This window comes from Odocoileus virginianus, chromosome 4, assembly GCF_023699985.2.
Source record: "Odocoileus virginianus isolate 20LAN1187 ecotype Illinois chromosome 4, Ovbor_1.2, whole genome shotgun sequence".
Taxonomy (NCBI): domain Eukaryota; kingdom Metazoa; phylum Chordata; class Mammalia; order Artiodactyla; family Cervidae; genus Odocoileus; species Odocoileus virginianus.
Genome location: NC_069677.1, coordinates 10586248 through 10610221, shown reverse-complemented (window position 1 = coordinate 10610221; position 23974 = coordinate 10586248). Strand labels below are relative to the sequence as shown.

Sequence of the window (23974 nt, the reverse complement as noted above, 5' to 3'; positions counted from 1 at the left end):
ACCATTGGCAAAACTGATCAAAGGAGAAGCAGCTGGCGGCCATGACACAGGAGAGGGTCAGGGTGTGGGGCCCCATGGAGTGGCATCCTTCTGGCTGCCAATGAGGGCTGGTCATTATCTACAGTTGGGGGATAAATACAGTCCCTTGGGATAAGGTGAGTATTCATTAGTTCATTCACTCTCGCTCTCACTGTTAATCTATTAAGTATACATTTCCTTGGCCCAATCTTGGCCCGTGGCTTTATCCCATTTCTGTGGATGGTAGCTTCTTTCCATCCACAGTCTTGAGCATTTGGAAGAGAAACTTATACAGAAGCAATAATCCTATTTGTGTAAGTCCTACTACCATCCTTGAAAATGAACCACAGGAACAGTTTTCAAAATACATTAAATAGATTTGAATTGGTGTGAATATATATATATACCTCTGTTGAATAGGCTACCTCTAGAAATGCAGCAGTAACCATCTCCATGGCTCAGAATTCTACCACTCATTGCCACAGACATTCCCAAGGATGCTACCAAAAAAAAAAAAAAAAAGGTTGCTTGCTTTTTCAGAATATTTAAAACCAAACATTTTGAAATACCTTGTCTGTGCCAGATATTGCCAGATATAAACAGGGGTCTAGAGATGAACCAGACTTCTTCCAGACATGTTCACAAACAACATTAAAAGAAAGCAGACTTGATGCAAAAAGTTCAGAAATGAGACTGTGAGAACCCCCAGAAGGAATGATCATATGATGAAATCAAGAGTGATTTCTCAGGGGGCGTGAATTTCAGCTGGCCTCCCAGGAGTGGTAATTGAGTAAACCAGTATTTCTCAAACTTATCTGATGGTAAGAATGACCTGGGGTACTCATTGAAAATATAGATCACAGACCCTGCCAAGATTTTCTAAATCAAAATCTCCAGGAGAGAAGCTTGGGAGTCTGTATTTTCAACTAGAGCCTCTTCTGCAACTGGTTGTTTTAAAATAATAATAATTAAAATTATTGAGCACTTACTATATGCCAGGCACTTTTCTAAACATTTTACCTGAATTAATTCACTCAGTCTTCACAGAAACCCTGTGAGGTGGTACTGCTTTTACTGACATCTTGCAGATAGAAACAGGCTCAGAGATGTTAAGAACAGCCTGAAACCTAGGAAGTTACAAAGGGAAATTAGAGTTTGATTTAGAGCCTGGGTGGAGAGCAATAGAAATGGGTTTGAGGACAGAGGCGCCACCTCCTGGCCACACAAGGACCTCCTCAGTTGGTTCTAGCACCCTCTAAAGTGTTTGTTCCAGCACCCTCCAGTGGCCACTGGAACAAACCGACCTTTACCAGTTCAGAAGTGAACCTCTTTGTCCTGTGGTGATGGAAGCCTGCAAAGGCTTCAGGGGTCCCATGGGCCCCATTGTGCATCCTTGTCTGTCTCTCCCTCAAGGGTCAGTAACAAGATCCATTTGACCTGTTTCAGGTTGTCAAATGATAATTAACATGTTCTGAGCACCCACTGTATGTCAGGCATGTTTTACAGAAGTTCCTTCATTCCTAACTACTATGGTGTAGGGACAGGTTAAGTAACTTGCCCACTGTCACACAAAGGATTCAAGCTCAGCTATTTCTCATCTTTATGATGACTTCCCTTAGAAGAAGGAAGGCCCTTGGAAGAGGACAGGCCTAGAAAGAAGCCCACTCAGCCTTGTTCAGCTGATGGATCTATAGGCCATTGTGGAAAAGAGCGTACTGGTGTCTGGATGCTACATGAGTTACCAAGGAGAGCTTTAAGCTTTCTGAGCAAGGAAGGTGGGTTGGAGGGCTGGGAGAGAGGCCCCATGCATTTGCACTGAAGGGAAACATGTTGGCTGGCTGTAGCCTCTGGGCCAATCCTTAGCAAAAGGTGCCCACTGCAGGCCCCAGAACCACCACTGCCAGGATCCAAAGTCTATCCAGGCAGGAAGGATGTACTACACTCCCAGCCTGAGCCAGGGAGCCAATGAGACAAGTTAGCTATGGCTGGAGGAGTAAACTGATGCTATAGGCCTAGCCAGAGGAAGCAAATTGGTCACAACTGCAAGTATTAATATAATGAGTTACAGCCAATGAATTTTAGAAAATGTGCTGAAGCTCCTTATTATTGGAGATATTTTTCTGTTTCTGGCTTTGTGAAGCCAGAAGCTTACAGAGACTGTATTTTAAGCTTCAGTTCTTTATGGCTGAAAGACATGGCTGGATGTCCCTCGCATCTACAGTCATCTGGGAGAAACAGGCTACCTGGCAGTTACCCTTTCTGCTCAGGAGAGCATTGTGGATCTCTCAGCTCAGGAGAGCGTTGTAGATCTCTCAGCTCATGACCACCTCTGAAATTGTCCAGCCTAGATGTTTCCCTGAATCCCCCCAAGGCTTAGCAAGCACAGGCAGGGTCCCCCAAGCAGGAAACCAGGAGGCCTGTGTCCTCCTCACACAGTGGAAGATTGAGACCCACATCATGGGGCAGTGGCCTGGAACTCAGAAAGCTGCAGAAAATGCCCAGCACCCCCAACCCCTGGGCATTTCTGCCCTTGACCCCTCCCCCAGCCTGCCCTCGGCCAGTCTCCCTGCTCCGATGGTCTGAGTGCCCGCTCTGTCCCCGCAGCGTGTCCGGGGGCGAGCTGTTCGAGCGCATCATTGATGAGGACTTTGAGCTGACGGAGCGGGAGTGCATCAAGTACATGAAGCAGATCTCAGAGGGGGTGGAGTACATCCACAAGCAGGGCATCGTCCACCTGGACCTCAAGCCCGAGAACATCATGTGTGTCAACAAGACAGGCACCAGGATCAAGCTCATCGACTTCGGTCTGGCCAGGAGGTTGGGTAAGTCTGAGCTGCCTCTCCTGTTGTCACCAACAGATCATGATAGTGGCTGTTTGTGTTCCATTCTGTGGGTATTAAGGGGGATGCACCAGATTGGAGCTGAGATCAGAGGCCATGGAGACTGCCCCTCCCACTTACTAGCTGTGGGAACTTACATCTCAAATTATCTGTAAAATGGGATAATAATAGTACCCACCTCATAGAATTGTTAAGGGAATCAAATTAGCTAATACATTAGAATGATAAGAGCAGTGCCTCAGGCATAGTAAGCACTGTATAGTAAAAGTCGCTCAGTCATGTCTGACTCTTTGTGACCCCACGGACTATATAGTCCATGGAATTCTCCAGGCAAGAATACTGGAGGGGGTAGCCTTTCCCTTCTCCAGGGGATCTTCCCAACCCAGGGATCAAACCCAGGTCTCCTGCATTGCAGGCAGATTCTTTACCAGCTGAGCCACAAAGGAAGAATACTGGAGTGGGTAGCCTATCCCTTCTCCAGTGGATCTTCCCAATCCAGGAATCAAACGGGGGTCTCTTGCATTGCAGGCAGATTCTTTACCAACTGAGCTATCAGGGACGCCCAAGTACTTATAGGTGTTAGCTATTTATTTTATTATTATGATTATTCTCACTCTGGTGCCTTCATCAGCAGAACATTTTGGTGATGGTGCATCCTACTGTACAGTTTCCAGAGCACTTTCACATCCTTTCCTTCATTTGATTCTCACAGCAACCCTGTGAGGTAGGCAGGGCAGATTTGTGAGCCTGTTTATAGACCAGGAAGCTGAGGTTCACGGTAACTTTGCCCAGCAAGTCCCACCACGAGCTGTGGTGGAATCAGGCCCTGGGTCTAGGCCAGGGTCCTCTGAAGCATCTCTGCTGTTCCTGCACTTGTAGGAGGCAGGGCATGACAGGGGAAGGCGGACGGGGACTTAGTACCCAACCCTGGAATCATTTTGGGGGGTGATGGTCCTTTATGGCTCAGAGGCACCACCTAGGGGTTATGGCTTTTCCTGACTAACCTCCCAGCAGCTCCTGGGAGGAGAGACTTGGGACGCTGCACGTGGAGAGGTAGTGTGAGGAGGGGGCACACGGCTTAGGAATCAGACTACTGGGTTAGGTCCTGACCACCATTAACTGGGTAGGCGAATCAGTCCCTGGGCCTCCCTTTCCTCCTTAGGAAATGGGGGTCATGCTCCTTCTTAGGCAAGAGTATGAAATAGGAGAGTCCTCCTAAAGCAGGCAGCAGAGTACTAAGGACAGAGTGCATGGTAGAGGTTATTGTCAAGCATAAGTCACAACCCCTGGATTGGGAAACTCGTGGGAGAGACAGACACACAGAAGGCCATTCCATCTGGGGCAGGGCTGTAATGGGCTCTCCCCACTCCCCACCCCCACCCCAGACATTTGAGTTGCACATGCGTTTTGTCAGTTTCACTGGTGTGTCCGTGCACTTTTTCTGTGAGGAGACTGTTGTCTCTGTGCCGTTTTGCAAGGGGAGAGCCGCTGAAGGCCGGCCTGACTTGTGTCCCTCCTGGCATCCACTCACCTCGGGTTGGCTTAGGGATGTTCCAGTGATTGATCACTCTCCATCCTGGTTGCAGAGAATGCGGGGTCTCTGAAGGTCCTCTTTGGCACCCCGGAGTTCGTCGCACCTGAAGTGATCAACTATGAGCCCATTGGCTACGCCACGGACATGTGGAGCATCGGGGTCATCTGCTACATCCTGTGAGTCCTGGGCTGCACGGGGGAGGGCCCCAGGCTGCCCTGATGTTGGAGGGACCAGGGCAGGGCCCACCCAGAGTCAAGAGGGCCACAAGCTCCCAAGCCTCTCCTTGCCGCCCTGCCTCACTCCTGTGCTCATGGTGATGTCCACAGCCTGTGTCACACTTCTGTGGGAGGGTCTAGCTCCACGCACTAAGGTACCCATTCTGGGCCTGTCCTCATCCCTAAGGCTGGCCAGCCTGGGGCCTTTGGTCAGGAGGGCAAGAATATGGCTGGTGCTGTGTAATTTACCTTCACATGTGTTTGTGGGTCTGTAGAGAAGCAGAGAGGGAGCTTAGGTGCACATCTCCTGTGGGTGTCACCGTCATCCTCAGGGGACCGCACCCCATCCTCTTGGCAGCAGGACCTCACTGCCAGCCTCATCTCTGAGTTCAGTATATGGACTGATTTGATGATAGAGCCTTTAGTGGGGCCAACAGACAATAGAAAGCTACTGTGCAGTGATTCGAAGTGGGAAATTAGGTGGAAAATAGGGAGTCATTCGTTTACAAATGCTGCAGAAAAGCAAGGGGGCCAGTGATCCAGACCAGGTCTGCAAAGACAGTAATCTGTGTGAATCCCCTGGGTCTCTCCTTAGATCACAGGCTCTGATTCAGAAGTTCCGGGGACCTGAGAACCTACATTTCTGACAGGCTGCAGGCATCTGATGGTGCTAGTCTGAGCACTACACTTTGAGCACCAGACCCTAGAGCACACCCTCTTGCTGGAATCTGGTTGATTCAGTCTCTGAAGTCCCAGGTTACAAGCAGGCATTAACCTCAATGGAAACCTGAGCTTTGCGGCAATATACAGTTATGGGCTGGTTTCCCTGAAGCTGCAGCTGTGCATGTAATCATTTTGAAAAAAAAGTTCTGTCGTTAAAGCAAAAGGACAAATTAAACATTCTCATAGAAAACCTGAAGGAGACCTCTACAGTTACTTTCTTAGATCCCCCAGGTCTTTGGACTCCATTATGAGAAATGGCTTTAGGTGATTCTGTTGCACAGATAGGTTTAGGAACCACAGTTACCAATGCTTTAGCAGAAGTGAAGTGATTTTTTTGGTGCAGTGAGGCGTTTACATTTGCTCAGGAGTCTGACTCTCCCTGTGGTGTGTTAGGACGGCTTCTCTCCATTGAACCTGTGTCACAGGTTCTGGACCGCAGAGAGTCATGTTCTTCTCCGCTCAGGGTCACACCCACAGCACAGCCTCCTCCTAGGGCAGCAGAGGAGAAACTGTGACCAGGAGTGCATCTCCAGGAGAAAGAGAGCTGAGGAGCGAAGAAGACTACACCAGACTCTATGGATCTGGCCCCTTGGTAAATAGAGAGAGCCAGGCAGCCAGGGCTACACCAGGTTGGATGGTGCTCTCGGTGAGTCTTTCCCTGGGAGAGACACCTGACTCTTGAGAAAGTCTTTTGTCAGCTACCTGTGAACTGGCTCGGTCCCTGGGTACCCCTGCAGCCATCGAGGAGACTCATCTTACTGTCCCCATCGGTTTTCCCACTGGTATAGGATCCGGATCATCAGTTTGGTCCTCAGGACAAACCTGGGAGTGGGGTGGGGCAGGGATTTGATCATCATTTGACACTGAGGTCATGGGGCCTAAGGAAGCACACACTTCCATAGTCCTGAGGGTGACCAGCTGTCTCAGTTCAGCATCACTGCCAGGTTTCCCAGGATATGGGGCTTTCAGTGCTGAAGTGAGGACCATCCTGGGCAAACTAGGAAGACTGGTCTTCATGCAGGTCGGGGCCAGAGCAGTGACTAGATGCTCAGTGAACATGCTGAGTGAACACAGCTATACTCAGACCCGGAAACCACCCGCTTGCAGCCCTCCCAGTACCCTGGCTCCAGTCACCCCATCAGGGGTAGCCTGATCCCCATTCTAACATCGCACACCATGATCACCTGTTCTTGAACTCTGCGTAACTGAAATCACACAGAGACGTGTCTGGCTTCTCCTGCCTCACGCTGTTTGTGAGCCCCATTAATAGTATGCTGTGTAGCTGGCTGGTCCTTCCCAGGGCTGTGTAGTGTGCCGCTCTGTGAGCCTCCTCCAGTTTACTCATCCATTCTATGCTGATGGGCTCTTGACTAGTTCAGATACCAGTTCAGGGTATCCTGAGTATCCTGGTGCATGTGCTTTAGTAAATACCTTTATGCATTTCTGTTGGATCTCGAACTAGAATTACTGGGTCCCAAGAGCACTTTATTTTAAAATGAAAATTCTTTGAGGTTGAAGAAGTAATTTGGATATCACATGACATGGTTTGCTAGATTACTTTTAAAGCTAAGACTTAGAAATGGGGAAGGACTTTTTGAAATGGGTAAGTAATAATTGTGATGAACAGGGCACCAGCCTAAAAAGATCTGGATGGGGTGTGAGGAGGGTGGAGAGGTGCATACCGAAGGGAGGCAGGCAAGCAGCAGGGGAGATGACACAGGCCAGCCCTACACAACCTCCCCAATATCCTGGCTCCTGCCTCCTGCCCCAGTGGGCTTCTCTGCCCCCTGGGACTTTTCCACTGACTCTCACAGTGGGGATTGAGGTCTGGGAGTCTCTCTCCCGAACTAGGGCTCTTGGTGGGGATGTGGTGTGAGAACAGAAGGTGGAGCCAGCTAGATGGTCTCCTCCCAGCCCTGCTATGTGGCATTCTGGAGCTGCTGCTGGAACCACCCCTCCCAGGCAAGGTTCTTTGGCGGCCCTTTTGTACCTCCCTCCCTCTGTTTGGAGCTTGGTTGTCTGTCTAGCAGTTCTTATCAGGGTCACCTTCCTTGTTAGTTCCAGAGGATACCCCCCATATCCTTTCTGGGGCCAGTGAGAGATGGAAAGTTGGGGGCCGGGTGAGAAGATATGTATTTGCAGCACGTATTTGGCTAGCACCTCCTAAGTGAGCAGCCATGCCCGGTAGGTTGTTCTGACTTTGCTGAAGGAATTCCTCCTCACACCTTTGGAGAGATCAGGGCAGATCCTGTCACAGCACAGAAGACCCAGCCCCACGGTCAGCCCAGGGTCCCCAGGCAGGGCAGAGATGCAGCTGGCGGGGTTGTGGGGCCCCTACCCTCTCACCCCTGATTCTGAAGGGAGAGAAGAGATTTCATGAGTTTGCTGAGACTTCTGCTGTTAGCAATCCCCGTGTGGTTTCTGGCAGGAGGAGAGAGGACTGGGCTCTCTTGGCCATACTTCAACCCTGAAGACATTCTAAGCCCCCTTTCCTCTCCTGTCTCCTTTCCCCAGTTTCCTGACGACCTGGTGTTCCTTTACTGCCTGTGGAGACCCATCTCTGTGTCCTGGTCTCACCCCTACTCCAGAATTCCTTCTCCTCCTTCCTTCCCTCATACCTCCACTCTGCTTTCTCCTCCCTACCATATTCCTGCTGTGCTCAGCAGCAGACTTCCCATTCCCAGCTAATTTGTGAGCATGCACCATGGTCCAAGGCTCAGCAGGCAAAGAATCCCCCTGCCAATGCAGGAGACACAGGAGATACCAGTTTGATCCCTGGATTGGGACGATCTCCTGGAGAAGGAAATGGCAACCCACTCCTCTATTCTTGCCTGGGAAAATCCCATGGACATAGGATCCTGGTGGGCTACAGTCCATGGGGTTGAAAAGAGTCAGATACAACATCCACAGTCCAGACAGCCAGGTCCATTCCATCTGGAGTGTGACTTCTGGGGACAGCATCCTTGTGAATGGGGAGAAGTCCCAGTGCCCAAGCATCGGGTACCTACTCAGACTCAGATTTGGATGCAGGGCTCTTCACAGGGATCCAGGAGCTCCATCTAGACATGCTCTCTGACTCCACCTCCTATGACCTCCAGGCATCCCATACCCACACCAGCTCCAGAAAACACCTGCAGGTGTTGCAGGGACCTGGGCTGTGGTTAACATGACTAAACCCTGGGTTGCTGTTTCGTGGGCCACTACACAAAACGATGCCCTGCTCTTCCTCTGGATGCCCCCAGCCCTCTCAAATCTTCTCAGCATACCAGGGAATGAGTATCCCAAGGCTAAAATGGGAGAAAAGACTAAACCCTTCCTAAGCACTCAATAGTTCTGCTGGCAGATATGTGGTCCCCTTTGCTGACTGTTCATGCACTAGGGTTATCTGCTATTTAAAAGAATTACAGAGAAAGTATAGTTTAAGAGGCCTTTTTGCTTTTTTTCTCCTGATGTTCTGTCCTGCAAGCAGAACGGGTCTCTGTATCAGATTCCCTGGTGAAGTTTGGCTGCAGTAAGAGATTAAGAATTAAAAAATTAGAACACCCTGAAGTCATATCCTTTGTTGACTCATTAGCACAAAGACTAATATTTAACCGTTAAAAATGAACATGAAGACTGTATACATTTTTGAAAGACAGTGTCAAGTGAAGAAGAAGTAGAGGATCCAAGAACTTGCCCACATTGATTACAGTTTTGTGAAAACCAAACAAATACATTGGTTATGTTGGGAAGGGAAAAACTTTCCTTTACCCTCTTAGATTCAGTTCTTGGGGGCTTGGAAATCAAACTGACAAAAGACAGATTAACAAAAAGAAACCATTTAATTATGTACATATAATAAATGTTCATAAAGGTGTTTATAAAGAAATGTGACTCAAGGTGCATTTAAAATTTGGAGCTTATATACTACTTTAACAAAGAGTGATAAATTGTATAGAAATAACTGGACAAAGGAAAAAGAGGTTGGAGCTTCTGGAGGGGCTAAGTTGTGACAAGGTGAGGAGGAAATGTATAGAGACTGTGTAGCAAGATCTGATATGCAGATGAGGGTCTTTCTCCTCCTCCTGATAAGAGAAGAAATGGACAAACAGACCAAATGGAAATTCATGTCACCTTAACAAAGAGACATTTATGTCCTACTTTTAGACAGAAAGTGGTGGAACAAAGAGTTAATTGCCTTCAGCTCAATGTAATGTTTATGCCAAAGTTCACCTTTTGGGGTGGTGTACTCTGATCTCCTTCAGTTAAAAATTAGATAAGACTAGGAAAAGAGGTGAGTCATTGTGTTTATAATGATAAGGTTATTATGCTTGTTGATTGGGTTGAACAACCCAATCACATATGATCCTATGCAAATTCTAGCACTTAAAAAAAAAGTCCAAGAAAGGTTTAAAAATTCTGCAAAATCCCACCACCAAGAAACAGGATTACTAAAATTCCAATACTCTCTTTGTCATCATGCTCTGCATATTGTGCAAGTTTTATTTTAGAGACACATTCTCTTTATCGGGGGAGTGCTGGGCGAGCTGGGGCAGCCAAGGAGGCAGCCAAGGCTCAGGAGGATCTCAGATGAAGGGGCTGCCAGGAAAGAGGATTGCCAGAGGCCAGAGGCCAGGAGGCTGTCCCCGACTGTGAACATCACACAGAGATTAAGCCCTATTTTTGCAGGATTGCAGTTCCTAATTAGGAAAGGAGGTTTACAGAAGGGGGCCTTTCAGCATTCCACAGTGGGGTTGTTGGCTTTCCCGCAATCTCTTGGCACACTGCAGGAGTTTCCCCTTTGTCTCAAATGGAAAATGGAGAAGGAAGACAGAAGGAAGCACGTAGCTCAGGGGCAAGAGTCAGGCTCTATCTTAATGGGACTAGTCAAGGGCACCCCAGGGTCAGAGAGCCAGGAATACTGGGAACCCCTAGCAATTCTAGCCCAGTGCCCTTGATGTATAAGGAGGGACTCAGAGGCCCAGAGAAGAGAAAAGAGTATTACATAACTGCAGAGACTCCCACCCTTCCCTCACTGTGAGGTGATCAAGAGTGATTGTCTCTATGCCATCTCAAAACATAAATTACTGTCTTGCTTTAAGACATTTTAATGCCATCTATAAAACTCTCTTATTCAAAAGCACAAATATGTTGATTAGGGTGAGATAAGTCACTCTGAAAAGGCTTCTTCTTTTTTTTAAAATGAAGATTTTTACCCGAGGGTTCTTCCTCCCATGGCAAGATTTCCTTGCAAAAATGGGACGGGTGTATTTCATAAGCTGAGGCCTCTTGAATGGCAAAACAGCTCCCAAAGGGTTTGCATTATTGTTTATGATGGTGGATTTGGGGCAGGGGATGTTAGTGAAGCCTTAACTGTGAAGGTTGACGGCACAATACATTTCAAGGGGCAGACAGGACCAGATACATAATTTGTGGGGTCCAGTGCAACATCAAAAAGTAGGGTGGCTTGTGCAACATTATTAATAATTTCAAAATTATGGCAGCAGAGCATTAAACCAAGAGTGGGGCTCGTCTAAGGCCTATGAGGCTAGCCCTGTATCAAGGTGGGTGGACGGCTGGATGGTTGGCGTGGAGATAAGGTGTCCAGGGGTGAGGCCACTAAGCCAGAAGTCTGCTCCATTTGACTTTGAGATAGTTCACCTTCCAAATTTTATTTGGCTCGAGCTATTGGTAAATGAATCATTCCCAGGATCACAGATTGATGAGGCAATGGGGGTGAACTATGTACAGAAGAGCTGTGTAATAGCTATGGTCACAGACCAAGCTCTTTACTGCAGACCAGGCCTCCTGCCAGTGCTGTAGGCTGTGGCTGACTTCATCTTTCTGGAAATGATTGTAAAAAGTAGCAGTTAGGAAGGGGCTCACTGATTGCAAAACCTTGGGCAAGTTATTTAACCCCACTTGGTGTGTCAGTTTCCTTATCTGTTAAACCAAGTGATGAGTTACCTGGGTTGAAGGGTGGTGTTAAGACTGAATCTACTTTAGCCCTCTGCCCAGTGCATGGCACATAGTCAACATTTGATAGACGTCTGCTGCCATGATGATGAGGATGCAGGAGGAGAACAGGGAGAGACAGTGTGGTGACCTCTCTGTAGTTCAGGAGCAGGTTGTCCATCTAACGGAGGAGGAAGCTGACACACGGAAATCAGGGTCCAAGGTCACCCAGCAAACGAACAGGCCTCAGTCCCTCTGAGGGAAGCTTTCTGGTTTGGCCTAAATGCCTCAGGAGCTTTGAACTTAAGTGGAGCTGCATCCCCAGACTCACACTGCAGGCTCAAGGTTCACCATCCCTGGAGACACCCTTGCTGAGCCCTGCGTGGGCTGGCCCTGTTCTTGGTGCTGAGGGTGGAAGGTGAGAGGGTGGGACAGGGCGGGGTGACGAGTGCTGTGTCACGGGAAGGTCCACGGGTGTGGGGAGGGGCGCACTCATCCTCCCCGACGTTAGAGAAGGTTCTGTGGGGCCATGTTCTAGCCTGGCCATCAGGGAAGAACAGACAACAGGGAGGAAGACCCTGCTATACTGTGTGGAAATGGTAAACTGAAGAAAACTCCTTCTGCCTCAGCTTCACAGGGTGGTGTCAACAGGCGGGGGGACATCCCAGAAGTACAGAGAGTGAGCCTGAGAGCTGGGGGTGCCCTCACCTCTGACCTCAGTGAGCGCTCCCCTGGGGGACTGCCCTCTCTGCCGCCGCGCAACCCTCCCCCCCCCACTCACTGCTCTCCTCTCTTATCCCCCAGGGTCAGTGGACTGTCCCCCTTCATGGGTGACAATGACAACGAAACCTTAGCCAACGTTACCTCAGCCACCTGGGACTTCGACGACGAGGCCTTCGACGAGATCTCTGATGATGCCAAGGATTTTATCAGCAACTTGCTGAAGAAGGATATGAAGTAAAGAGTCGGGCTTTTAGTCTTTTGGGGCTCCCCACACCCTGGACTGGGGTCCAGAGGCAGTGACTTCCTTTCCCTATGGTGGGCTCTTCTGCACCCGAGGACAGGAGGGTGGGCATGGTGTGTATGAGGGCCCAGAAAGGGGTCTTCTTGGGCCCCTGCTCCCTGGGGCCGGACACTGTCCTGTCTTTAGAAGCACAGACACCTCTCTTGAAAAGCAACCCTTGACTGAGTGTTGAGGGAAAGAGGCAGCTCACATATGAATAACGACAGCCCCTTTTATTTTCCATGTACAGCTGTAGTCAGCAGCAATCCTGCTAAAACCTTACCCCCCCCTTCTAGGGTTTCAGGGAAGAGATCCTATTTGTGGGGCCTGATCATACTCCCAGCTGTTCTGGCTCGATGCTTATTTAGTAGCTATAATATGTAGGAACTGCCTGCCTTCCACCAGGTGCCTTCCACCACTGGTCAACGAGAATGTATCCCAGCTCCGTCTCAGTCCCACTAACAGTGCAGCCTGTGAGGTTCCCCAGCCCCACCTTGCAGGGCTGCACAGACCTGCCACGGTGGTCAGTGGATGACTGTATAAAACATCTGCAGACATCAGGAGGCTGGAGTATTCAGGCATGTAGACAGCCTAAGGCTGTGAGGAAAGGTCAGATGCCCAAAGTGCTCGTCACTATTTCAGTGAGAGCAGCATTGGAACAGTAGAGGAGGCTAGAGCAGAGGAGGGGTCTCGCATGTGGCTAGACAGGATTCAGTGGAGCAGGGAAGTGGCTCCATCACAGCAGGAAGGTAAGCAGGGCTGTGCATGTGCCGAGAGAACTGTCCTGCTCCAGGGAAGGAAGCAGTGGGAGTGTTAGGTGGGGACAACTGGCTAGTGGACTCCTCACCCGCTCTGTGAACAGGTGGCCAGATTATGCAAGGCCTGGCTTAAACACGGGGTGTCCCACTTGGCCATAGGAGCAGCTCTAGGCATTTCCCCAAAAGATGGTGAAATTCGCCCTCGCAATTCTACCCCCCTGCCACCCTGCCCCTCCGAGGCTGTCCCTCATCTTGCCTACTCTGGGAGAAATCCTATTTGGGACAGGAGAGTGCAGTTGCTAAAGGAGTGAGGTTAGGGGGTCTCTTAAGTGGTTCTGTCTGGTTTTCTAGTTACGCACCCACCTCTTTGTCCTTTGTAGCCGGTTCTGGACCAAACTCCTCACCAGAGCAGACAGTCCACACTCTTTGACAGTGATGTCCTCTTAGCATTTTGCTGTCCCAGTCTTTATATCAGAAGTAGGCCTGACCCAGGGAAAATCAGATGTTGTGGGGGGCCTGGATTTCCTTCTGGTGTGAGGGATCCCTGCTTCCAAGGTGCCCCAGGGAGATAGAAGCCTCCCTCCTAAAGACTCTGGTCCAAGGATAGCTTCTATCAACCAGGCTTCATTCACCCACAGTTTGGTAAATGAGGTACTATTTATATCACCTATCTTCTCATCTGACCTTGAGTTTATTCAAGTAATGTGCTGGCTCCTCTGTGCTTGTAAAATGGACTCACCCAAGAATTGATTTCATATAGATCAAGAAACTAGATTCCCATAAACTCAAACTCAGTATGTCTTCAACCAGAAATCTCCATCTATCAGCACTTTTTAAAATGTTTTCTATTATAAATGTATATAAATTGTACAAATTTTGAATATAAGGAAATTAAAATAATCCATATCCACTTATAAAGATCACTACATTTTTCTATATTTAGCAAATTTACTTTTACTCATTTTCTACGTATGTTAGCACTTGGTGCTTTGGACTTTACTAGTCCTTCTATAATTAAGGTGATGGCCCTGAAATATGTCTAGATTCCCAGAGCTTTCAGAAAATTAAATGAATTTCAGTGCAGGTCTAAGGTTGTCATAATTCATAGGTTGAACATAAGACATACCTCTTTTGAGTTTTAATAGGAAAAAATCTGATACTCCACCATAAGACATGAGAGTTCACTGATTTTCTAAGATTTGGACTTAAGGTTTCACTCTTCCCTCCATCAGACAAACAGATAGAAGGATCCGGCAGTCACAGCTCTCAGCCCTCATGTGACCCACCCTGGAATATGATACCAGTCATTCCAAGACATGTCTGTCCTCCAGCACTTAGCCTCTCTAGACCCCAAGGGCAGGTCATGAGATTCCAGCTGCCCATCAGTGTTTAGGCCTTCTTAACACTAATCTGTCCTGGGTCTAGTCAGTGTAACCCAGACCAAGAGAGGAGAAAGGCTAGGATCACCAAGATTCTCATCACAGTGGATGGATTGGGAGCAGACAGCCATGGGCTCTGCCCGGTGTATCTAGGGACAGGTGACCTCCTGTTTCTGGTCTGATCAGCAGCCTCTGAGGTCCCCTTCTGCTCAGAAATCCTCTGATCTCTGCCTCTATCAGAAACCGTTTGAACTGCACCCAGTGCCTTCAGCATCCATGGCTAATGAAAGACACCAAGAACATGGAGGCCAAGAAACTCTCCAAGGATCGGATGAAGAAGTACATGGCAAGAAGGAAATGGCAGGTAATGGCAGGGGTCACTTTGGACTGGTCTCTTGCCCCTCATAATTGCTTTATTCAGCCACCCTCATTCCCAACTTGCCCTGACCTCACTCCATAAAAATGTTTACATTTATTTCTGAAATAGCCTGGGACCAAGACTGACATTTCATGTCTCTGTGGGTAGGGATGAGCAATGTCACTTGCAGGACTACTTGGCAACCCTGGAGAATGTGATCTTGTTATAGGCAGTGTGATGGTTTTAACATTTCTTTACCATGAAGGAGGTGGGCATGTGATCTACAATGAGAGACATGGGGGGTTGTGCGTTACTAGCTGCAAATCCTTAACCAAGTTACTTAACCTTGCTGTGCCTTCATTTACTCATCTATAACGTGGGGATAATAGTGGCACCAAATCACAGCATCGTTGAGGATTATTTGAGATGATCTTCATCTAACCTCTAGTACATTGCCTGGCACATAGTAAGTGTTCACAAATGAGATCAGTAGCTAATATGTATGGAGAGCTGGCTATGTGTCAGGGAACATTCAAAGCACTTTCTATGCAAATTATCTTTTAATCCTGGGAGGTAGGTACTACTGTTATCCCCAATTCTCAGACAAACAAGGCAGAAAAAAGTTAGGAAAGTCACCCAGGATCACAGCTAGTAAGCATGGGAAAGTCAGCATTCAAACCCAGAGACTAGCTCCAGTTACACAGTCTTAATGACACACAATTTAATGACACAAATTGCCTCTGATTGTTAGATGGAAAATTATCATCCGAATCCATAGAGAACTTATCATCCTCTATTTTATTTTTATTATCACTTCTAGTAGTATAAAATTCCTGGGCTGCTGGAGGGTACATGGTTTCTATACTCAGTGAGTATATAGTGAAAGAGACCTGAAAAGCAAATAGACATAAAAGGACATAACACACAGCAAGAATTATAAACGATCACTATAGTTCTCCATACCCATATATGTGAGTGTGGACAGAGGATGGAGCCAATCACACCAGAGTTGGATGTGGTTGTCAGGAAAGGCTGCCAAGGGCAGGAGTTTAAAGTTGGCCATGGAACATGGGTAAAACACAGAGAGGAGGGGATAACAGCAGTCGGAGGAAAAAGCTCAGAGCTATGAGCCGGACCTCATCCTGGTCATGCCGGCCTGACAGGAGAAGTCTTTTAGCTGGGCATTCAGGGGACCAGGGCTTTAGACCTTGCCTCTGTGGCAGAGAAAAAGAAATCACTGTTCTAGGGGCAACTAGGACACTGGTGATTTGCCACACAGAGTGACTAAACCATAAAGGTTGAGAGAAGCAGGAGAGCGAGGGGCTTCGGGAGTGCAGGTCTGAGAGACTCCACCCCCTGCACATCTCAGCAGACCCCCTGCAGTGGGAGTCAGTTCTTGGTTATCCCCTCCTGAAGTTGAGTGATCTCCTCACTTTCCTCAAGTACCTGGTGAGTGGGAGTGCCGTGCTGCTTACCTCACCTTCTGGTGCCAGTAGGATCCAGTGAAATCAGTAGCAAATGTTCTTTTTAAAAAATGGGGGGAGAGGCCACAAAATCAAGGGTTGGCTTTATGAATGATCCTGTGGCCAGTAGATCTCAAAGAAATAGCAGTATTTCTGACGTGCATAGGGTGACTGGTGTGGGGGTGGGGCTGTTCTCAGAGCAGGAAATCTCACTGGGTTTTGCTTGGATGAGGCTCTGGGTTAAAGGACAGCCTTATCACGTCAAGCTTCTGGGAGCATCCACACATCTGCTGGTGAACCAAAGCCAGAAAGAACCTAAACCCAAGGGATAAGCGCAGAGAAGAGATATGGAGATTCCAAAGGAAATAAATGGAATTTTTCAGTCAGATGGGTCAGGAAACCATAATTTGTGGCGATATTTTAATCACTTACATTTTTTCTTGCTGTTTATAGTGTTATTAGCCATAAGGTTTTTTGAAAATGAGAAAGAAAATGAAGAATTCAGAGAAGGAGCATTAACTTCCTATTTTAATATAGGTAGCAGCATTTGTAAATAGCTTTTCCACAGAAACAGTGGTTAGGTTTCATAAAATTACACAGAAAAGTAGTCTACCAAATTCCATTCAACACATAATGTCCCTGAAGCTGGTAATAGTTCAGCTGCCTCTGACCATCTTGTGTTATATTTCTTCCTTAGGAAAATGTTTTCCACATTTTCAGCTCTGGATACCAACACCTTGGCACCCCTGGAGTAGGGGTTCCCTCTTGGAGCAACTGAGGCACAGTGTGGTGAGGCAGAGTACAGTGGAGGGGAATAGAAAGGGGTGCACTGTGATGGAGGGAGAGGAGCAGGTGGCCCAGACTCTACAGCTGCATGAGAAATGGTTCCTAGTTATCATTCAGGTGTGGTTTTCATAAAAGGGGAAGGTAGTAACATGGGAACAAATCCTAACAAGCAAGGCAATAGATAGATGACTAATCATATTACTGATCTTAGAATGAAGTTATTCTGAAAGAGAATAGGGTTGGTTTTTTTTTAAATTTATATCAAAAGAATGTTGACAAGACACGGTGATGAGCAGTAGCATTGAGGGTGGGCAAGTTGAGCAGGACAACAGGGCTTCTGCATTGCAAAATGAAAGCAAAGGACTATGAATTGGAGGCTTGTGGGCAGCTGTCTTTGTTCTCTGAGAACCACAAAAACTTCAGTACTATGGACCAAAGGGCCTTGGGGAAGAGGGCTTTGGACTCAATATTGCATGGAGTACTCTTGGCTCTTCTTGTTGTTGTTTAATCACTAAGTCCTGTTTGACTCTTTGCAACCCCATGAACTGTAGCCTGCCAGGCTTCTCTGTCCATGAGATTTTCCACACAAGAATACTGGAGTGGGTTGCCATTTCCTTCTCTAGGAGATCTTCCCAACCCAAGAATTGAACCTGTGTCTCCTGCATTGCAGGAGGATTCTTGGCCACTGAGCCACCAGGGAATACAGCACTCCTGGCCATTACATTTAGATAATATGCATTCTCAGGGGAAATTGTAGTCTTGGGGCTGTTGGTGTATAGGTAGGGCCCATGATAGCTGCCTGGCTTTAGGGGGATCACCTTGCCTGGATTTTCCAGGGCCTGTCTCAGCTTTATCCCTGAAAAACTCTCATTGTGGGCAATCCCTCAGTCCTGGGAAACCAGGCTGGTTAGTCATCCTTGCTGCCTTTCCCAGGGGAGGGACTCTGTGCTGTGTTAGGAACACAGACTCTGCCCGCCTAGAACACAGAAACCCAGTGTAGGCAATTGCTCTCCAATAAGAAAAAAGGCTTCCTCAAGACAAGGATGGAAATTTTCAAGAATTGAAACTTCCTTTGGTGATGTTTTAAACATTCCAAAAATCTTGGTTAGCAAAGCAGCAACCAATTTTCAGCTTAAAGGCATAGAACTGGAAAGCTAGAACATATATTGTTCTTTTCCAGTTCTGATAAATAACTTCCCCGCCAACTTTTTTCTCCATGAATCAGCTTCCAAAGATTGACTTCTGATGTATAGGTTATTTTTAAGATTTTGCTTATCGAGTGCTTACATTTCTCCCTGTTTTAGGAATTATATGGTCTATCGCTCCATCTGATGGAAAATTTCCCCCAATGTGTGGTCTATTTGTTATTTGCTGCCTCCTCTGAAATGTAACAGTTTGATTTGCCTTGTTCTCATAGCTTCCTATGAGTCATTTTGTTAATGAGACTTTTGTTAAAAGTCTTTTGTTAAAAGACTTCACTTTTCTACACCATACAAATGAAGACAGTCCTGCCCCCAGTCTGTAGAAGACTAGAGCTGCAGGGAGATTCGAATCTTCTGGTCCAACTCTAAGGCCCAGAGAGGGGAACTGACTTGTACAAGGTCACAGCATAATCAGTGATTAGAGAACTAACCTGTCCCTTGTTAGGAATGAACCATCTGAGTTTAGAGACTCCAGCCTAGGGCAAGCTAGTCTGTGTTGGATGAAGACAATGGAGAGTTGAGAAGGGCTGGTTAGGAAGTAGTCTAGTCTGATGTGGACTCAGTACAGAGGGCTGCTGGTGGCTGACACCACCTCTGAGCCATTCCTGAGGTCAGGGTAAGCTCCCCTGGGAAGAGCTGGGTCTCCCCACACTCCAGCTAGCAGAACAGATAATGATGTCACCAGTAACAGCTTCTCCCAGAATAGTGTGCAAGTTGCCAGGTGGTCTGTCTGCCAGGGCATTCTCTGCAAGGCCACAGTGCTTCTGCACACAGTGGGTCATCATCCCTCACCTTCTTCTTCATCACCTCCACCTGGGGCCTCCTGGATTCCTTTTAGAGTGATCTAGCTTCACTGTGGGCCAGAGGGCCAGGGGCATAACCACACTGCACAGTGTGTATGTGAGAGAGTGGATGACCAGAGGACAGAGCGAGATGGAATGCCTGTCCAGAGTGCATGAAAGGACTCTATGGCCAAGATGGATGTGACATACAGGAAAGTGACTGTGGATACAGGAGTAGGTCTCTGCTTAAACCACACATACACACATTTTCTGTATGATTCCCTAGTACCCTGAAATTCTTTACTTTTGAAATAATTTTTTTAACTGAAGTATACTTGCCTGCCTGAAATGCTTTAGTGTGTGAAGTTAATTCAGGAGGAAATGGCTTTTCCAGCACAGATTGAGGTCCAGCAGGTAAGTGCCAGCTGTTGCCTTTGCACAGGCTATTTCCTTCCTCTCTCAGTAGCCAGTTTGTGGTGACATCTGCTCCCTGGATGCACAGCATCTGGATACCTCAGAAGATGCTTCGGGTGCAGGGCTGGAAAGCACTGGTTATGCTTTAGTTTCTTATCCTAGTCTTTCATTCCATTGACCTTAGGAAAGGGGTAGAATCTTAAAGGTGAGAAACACAGACACAATTAAGTATGGTTAGGGACTTCTTGACCTAAATCCTGTGCTTGGTAGAATTTTCACAATACAAAGAAAATGTTCAAGTCCTGGCATCTTTTTCAGTAGGAATTCTGTCCTCTTCCAAGGCGCCTCGACTCAGAAAAGCCAAGTGCTATGCTTTTCATTTCTTTGGGTGCTGCTTTTTTATGCCTGGGTGTACCTCAGGGAGGAACACCCCTCCAGAACTCCACTGAAGACTTGTGCTGAGGCCAGCAGAGTGTTTCCCCAAATCTCCTAAGTATCTGAATCATAAACAGAACTAGATGAGACCTAGATGAGACCTTGGAGATCATCTTGTCCAACCCCCTCCTTATAAAGAGAAGGAAACTGAAGCCCAGAGAGGTTAAGCCCGAAGAGGCTACTTGCCTATGGTCAATAGAAGGCTTTTTTTTGTCTTTCCAACAGGACCTGTGGGATCTGTAGTAACTGTTCTCTTGCCCAATTAAAATCCTATCACTAGCATTGTTTTATAAGAAACAGCCCCACTGGGCCCCGTCCGCAATAAGTCTTTGGAGCTGTCTCAGCCCGCAGTTGCTTTATATAAACTATCCCTTTTATGGGAGTTGAAGCACAGTATGAAAAGGGTTTTTGTCTCATGTTGACCTTGTTTAGTCACATTAACGCACACATCGGTTCCAGGCCCCATTCCATTCTCCGAACATCTTCTGACACGCTGATAGTGCTGAGCAGAGCAAGGTTGGGCTCACTCCTCTGGCGGAGCTCAGCACTCGGGAAGCCCTCATCTCGGGGACAACTGCTTCTCCTGGGCTGGGCTTTTCTCCCTGAGCTGCTCAGCTGGAACCAGGGACACCGCCTGAGCCCAACGCCAGTGTCTATTTTCCAGAAAACGGGCAATGCTGTGAGAGCCATCGGAAGACTGTCCTCTATGGCAATGATCTCAGGGCTCAGTGGCAGGAAATCCTCAACAGGGTCACCAACCAGCCCGCTCAATGCAGAAAAACTAGAATCTGAAGGTAAGGGACTCCAGAGAGATTTTCTTCAGCTAGATGGTGACAAAGGAAGGGTTGTGGGTTGGAGGGGGATTTAGAGTTGTTGTTTTTTTTTTCTTTAAGGTGGGAGATTGATTTTATTTGTCATTAATACAACCTACAAGGAAAAATTCAAAACTACTTTTACATTGCCCTGACAATAATTACTAAATCTAATAATTGCTCTTTAATGGTTTCATCTGAGGTTGAACTATTTTCAGAAGGAAAGTTATTGTCTAATAGAACTAGATGGTCTTATATAAGAATTAACAAAGACTGCATGAAAAGTTTCCTTCTTATTACAAAAGCAATATTTGTATGACAGGCAGACATAAATAAGTTGCATATAGTGGTGTGCTTTTAAAAAATATGCTTCAATTTTTTAAATGTGTCTTTGTACTTGTCTTTTAACAAAAGTTAACTCAGATAGACCATATTTTTTGGTAGGTTTCATGATGCTGAAACATGTTGTTTGAATTGGGTAGATGGTGATTGGCAGGGCCCCTCCTAAAGTCCAACAGGGTTAGTTGCTTGCCCACTGTCTTAGAGATGCTGCCCCATCCATCTCCTCAGTGAAGGCCTCGGCCTTTTCCTGCTTTGATACATGTAGGGTCCGGCCTCTGTCATCTTGAGGTGCCTCATTTAGCCTGAGACACCACCTCCCTGCTGCCTGATGCCTTTGGTATCCAGAGGTGAGAAGCTGAGTCTAGATCCCGTTGTGCACGAGGGATAATTGATGAAACTGCTTACTGAGCTGCCCTGATGCACCCGGGGACCAACTTTGCTGCACATGGGCCTGGTCCCTCCTTCTCCACCCCTGTCACTCCCCAGATGACCCAGAAATAGCCTGAAGGGGAAGGAGAGGGTCAGGAACCCCTCCAAGTTACGGCTTTCCCCTGGACCAATCCCAAATCCTGGTCCAGAGTCACACACTGTGAAGGCAGTATCCCTGTTGAATAGACTGCTCCATAGCAGGCAATAGGCAAGTCGACAACGCCTCTAATATCTGGCTCTTCTGTCCCAAGGAGCAGATGAAAGGCCTGCTGCTGCCACCACAGGAGGAGGGTAGGGGGAGGGCTGGTAGCCTGGTGCACTCCTGTCCTTCCAAGATACCCTCAACTGAATCCTGAAATGGCATGAAATGCAGCCAAAAATCCTTTTTAAAGATTATTTCCTTTTCCAATGTGTCAGCAATAAGGGAGGGGGAAGTCCAAACATTTCCCCAGTTTGGTCACAGATTCTCTCTTCTGCCAAAACCATTTGGCAGCAGGCTACCCTGTCCCCAGGAGAAAGGTGTGCTTATGATTCAGTCCTCTAACCTTATTAGCTAAATCATAACAACTAGAAAAAAAAAATTCAGTTGTTTTAAACCAGGGAAGAGGGGAGAACAGGGAATAAAGAAATAACCACATCCTCTTCCCTATCTTCTAGAAGATGTCTCCCAAGCTTTCCTGGAGGCTGTTGCTGAGGAGAAGCCCCATGTAAAACCCTACTTTTCTAAGACCATTCGTGATTTAGAAGTTGTGGAGGGAAGTGCTGCTAGATTTGACTGCAAGATTGAAGGTAAGTCTGTAGCTGTTCTTCCCTGTACAGGGGGTGTGGTGGGCTGGTGGGCCCCTACTGTGTGCCCTCGGGCAAGATGTCAGTTCTGGAACAACCAGGCTGTGAGGGAAAACAGGTCAGAAGGAGTTGGCCCGCTGCCCCCCTCTACCCACTGAAGAACAGTGCTGTTTAGTCACTCTGATATTTCACCCACTTACATCAGCCACTAGACCCAAGTTAAAAGTGGTTTATCATGGACCTATTTGGCTCTGGAACGTGCTTATTGAAATAAGCTTTGCAAGCTTCTAGGAAGCATGTGAATTGACCACAAAAGGCTCTCACAGGAAGGCTGGTGCAGAGCACAGTATGGGAGAAGACAGCTCTGCTGTTAATCGGCGGCCTGTGTGACCTGGGGCAGTGTTTCAGCTTTTCTGAAGCCCAGGCCCTCCTCTGTAAGACTGTCTAATGCCCTGAGTGGCTCTGGGGACTCTGTGAGATGACACAGATAGAAAGGGGAAACCTTTCAAATCTTTTAAATATGTCATGGAGTTATGGGGGAAAGTTGTGGGACTGGTTAAGCGCAGAGAGCGCCTGCGGTATGACTTCAGACAGAGGGAAGTTGGGATGCAGGCCTCTGGCCTGTCTGCCCTGTGCTTCTCTACCAGCCAGAAGTAATGTGGTCACAGTAAGCTGTTGGAGCTCAAAGAGCCCTAAGGGATCTTAGCATAGCACCTGAGGAGTCAGCAGTGTTGGTGACACACAGCATGTAAGTTTCCACAGACTGCAACATTCTAGAAAGATAAGTGGTATGACAAGACAGGCCTCTCTGCTTCAAGTCTGTGACTGTCAGGTGACAGAGTTGCAGGGCTCTCTGCCACTTTCAGTCAGACCAACTGCCCCAAGGCAGCAGAGCACTGGACAGCAGAAAGAACAAACTGTGCCTCCCACATTCTAAGAGTCTCCAGCAATCGGACTAGATAATGCCTTTTAGGTAAAATAACCCAAAGGTAGGAATGAAGAAACAATTCTTCTCCTGCATCACTATATTATTAAGCTGGCTTATAAATGCCTGGCCTACCATCATCTTTCATGTGTTTCATCCAGTTGTTTCAAAGAGTGGATGTGCTGCCTTTGCTAGTGCGGAAGTGCTCAGAGAGGGGGCTCTGCTGAGAGCTTGGGGGCCACGGCTTGTAGCTCTCACCATCACCACCGTCTTTGGGTCTTAAGTTCTTTTTCCTTTATTTTTTAGAAAATATCATATAATAATTATCTTTTTGCTTACTTTTCTCTTTGGGATTACTTTCTTGGTATTTGCATTACTTTGACTGAAGTGCTGAGGGGAAATTAAAGCATATGGATGCTGTTCAATAAAACAAAATTCTACTTGAAAAAAATGTTAGAATTCTTAAGTTGTTCTGTGTAATTTTTATTCTAGTTGGGGATACAATTTTGTCCTGTAAAACAACGTCTCCAAAAATTTAAAAACAAGTCAATTAGAAGGCAGAAAACATTTTTATTGCTGAACTTTGCAGCAACATGACTAACACATAAAATGAGACTAATAATCAGTGTGGTCAGTTTATCTACAGGCATATTGTGACTTTGGATCAGATTAAGACAAATACTGCTTTCTTTTTCTTAGAAGTATTATCAGTTCCTCCAATTTATGTTTTACAGGTTATCACCCTCGAATTATAATTTATATACCATAAATTTCACCCATTTTAAGTATACAATTCAATTATTTTTAGAAATTTACACAATTGTGCAGTCTTTATC

At 47.1% G+C, this 23974-nt stretch overlaps 1 protein-coding gene and 2 long non-coding RNA genes across 13 annotated transcripts in view; 1 reads left to right on the top strand and 2 right to left on the bottom strand.

Moving 5' to 3' along the window:
- MYLK (myosin light chain kinase) overlaps positions 1-23974 on the top strand; it is a 282381-nt gene that overhangs the window by 255635 nt on the left and 2772 nt on the right. For 4 of the 5 annotated variants that reach the window (XM_070466095.1, XM_070466096.1, XM_070466094.1 and 1 more), the window contains 6 exons: positions 2623-2840; positions 4445-4568; positions 12069-12221; positions 14645-14768; positions 20509-20638; positions 22085-22216. In XM_070466095.1, coding sequence (XP_070322196.1) covers positions 2623-2840; positions 4445-4568; positions 12069-12221; positions 14645-14768; positions 20509-20638; positions 22085-22216 — 881 coding nt within the window. The remainder of the gene's footprint in view (positions 1-2622; positions 2841-4444; positions 4569-12068; positions 12222-14644; positions 14769-20508; positions 20639-22084; positions 22217-23974) is intronic. The other variant, XM_020899487.2, reaches the window with a different exon arrangement.
- On the bottom strand, positions 10956-12075 carry LOC139034719 (uncharacterized). Its single transcript, XR_011487226.1, has 2 exons — positions 11277-12075; positions 10956-11153 (listed from the first exon to the last, which is right to left on the bottom strand). It is a non-coding gene; the product is annotated as an uncharacterized lncRNA (long non-coding RNA).
- LOC110140855 (uncharacterized) overlaps positions 15988-23974 on the bottom strand; it is a 35550-nt gene continuing 27563 nt past the window's right edge. For all 7 annotated transcript variants that reach the window (XR_011487220.1, XR_011487222.1, XR_011487223.1 and 4 more), the window contains one exon: positions 15988-19607. This is a non-coding gene — a long non-coding RNA (uncharacterized lncRNA). The remainder of the gene's footprint in view (positions 19608-23974) is intronic.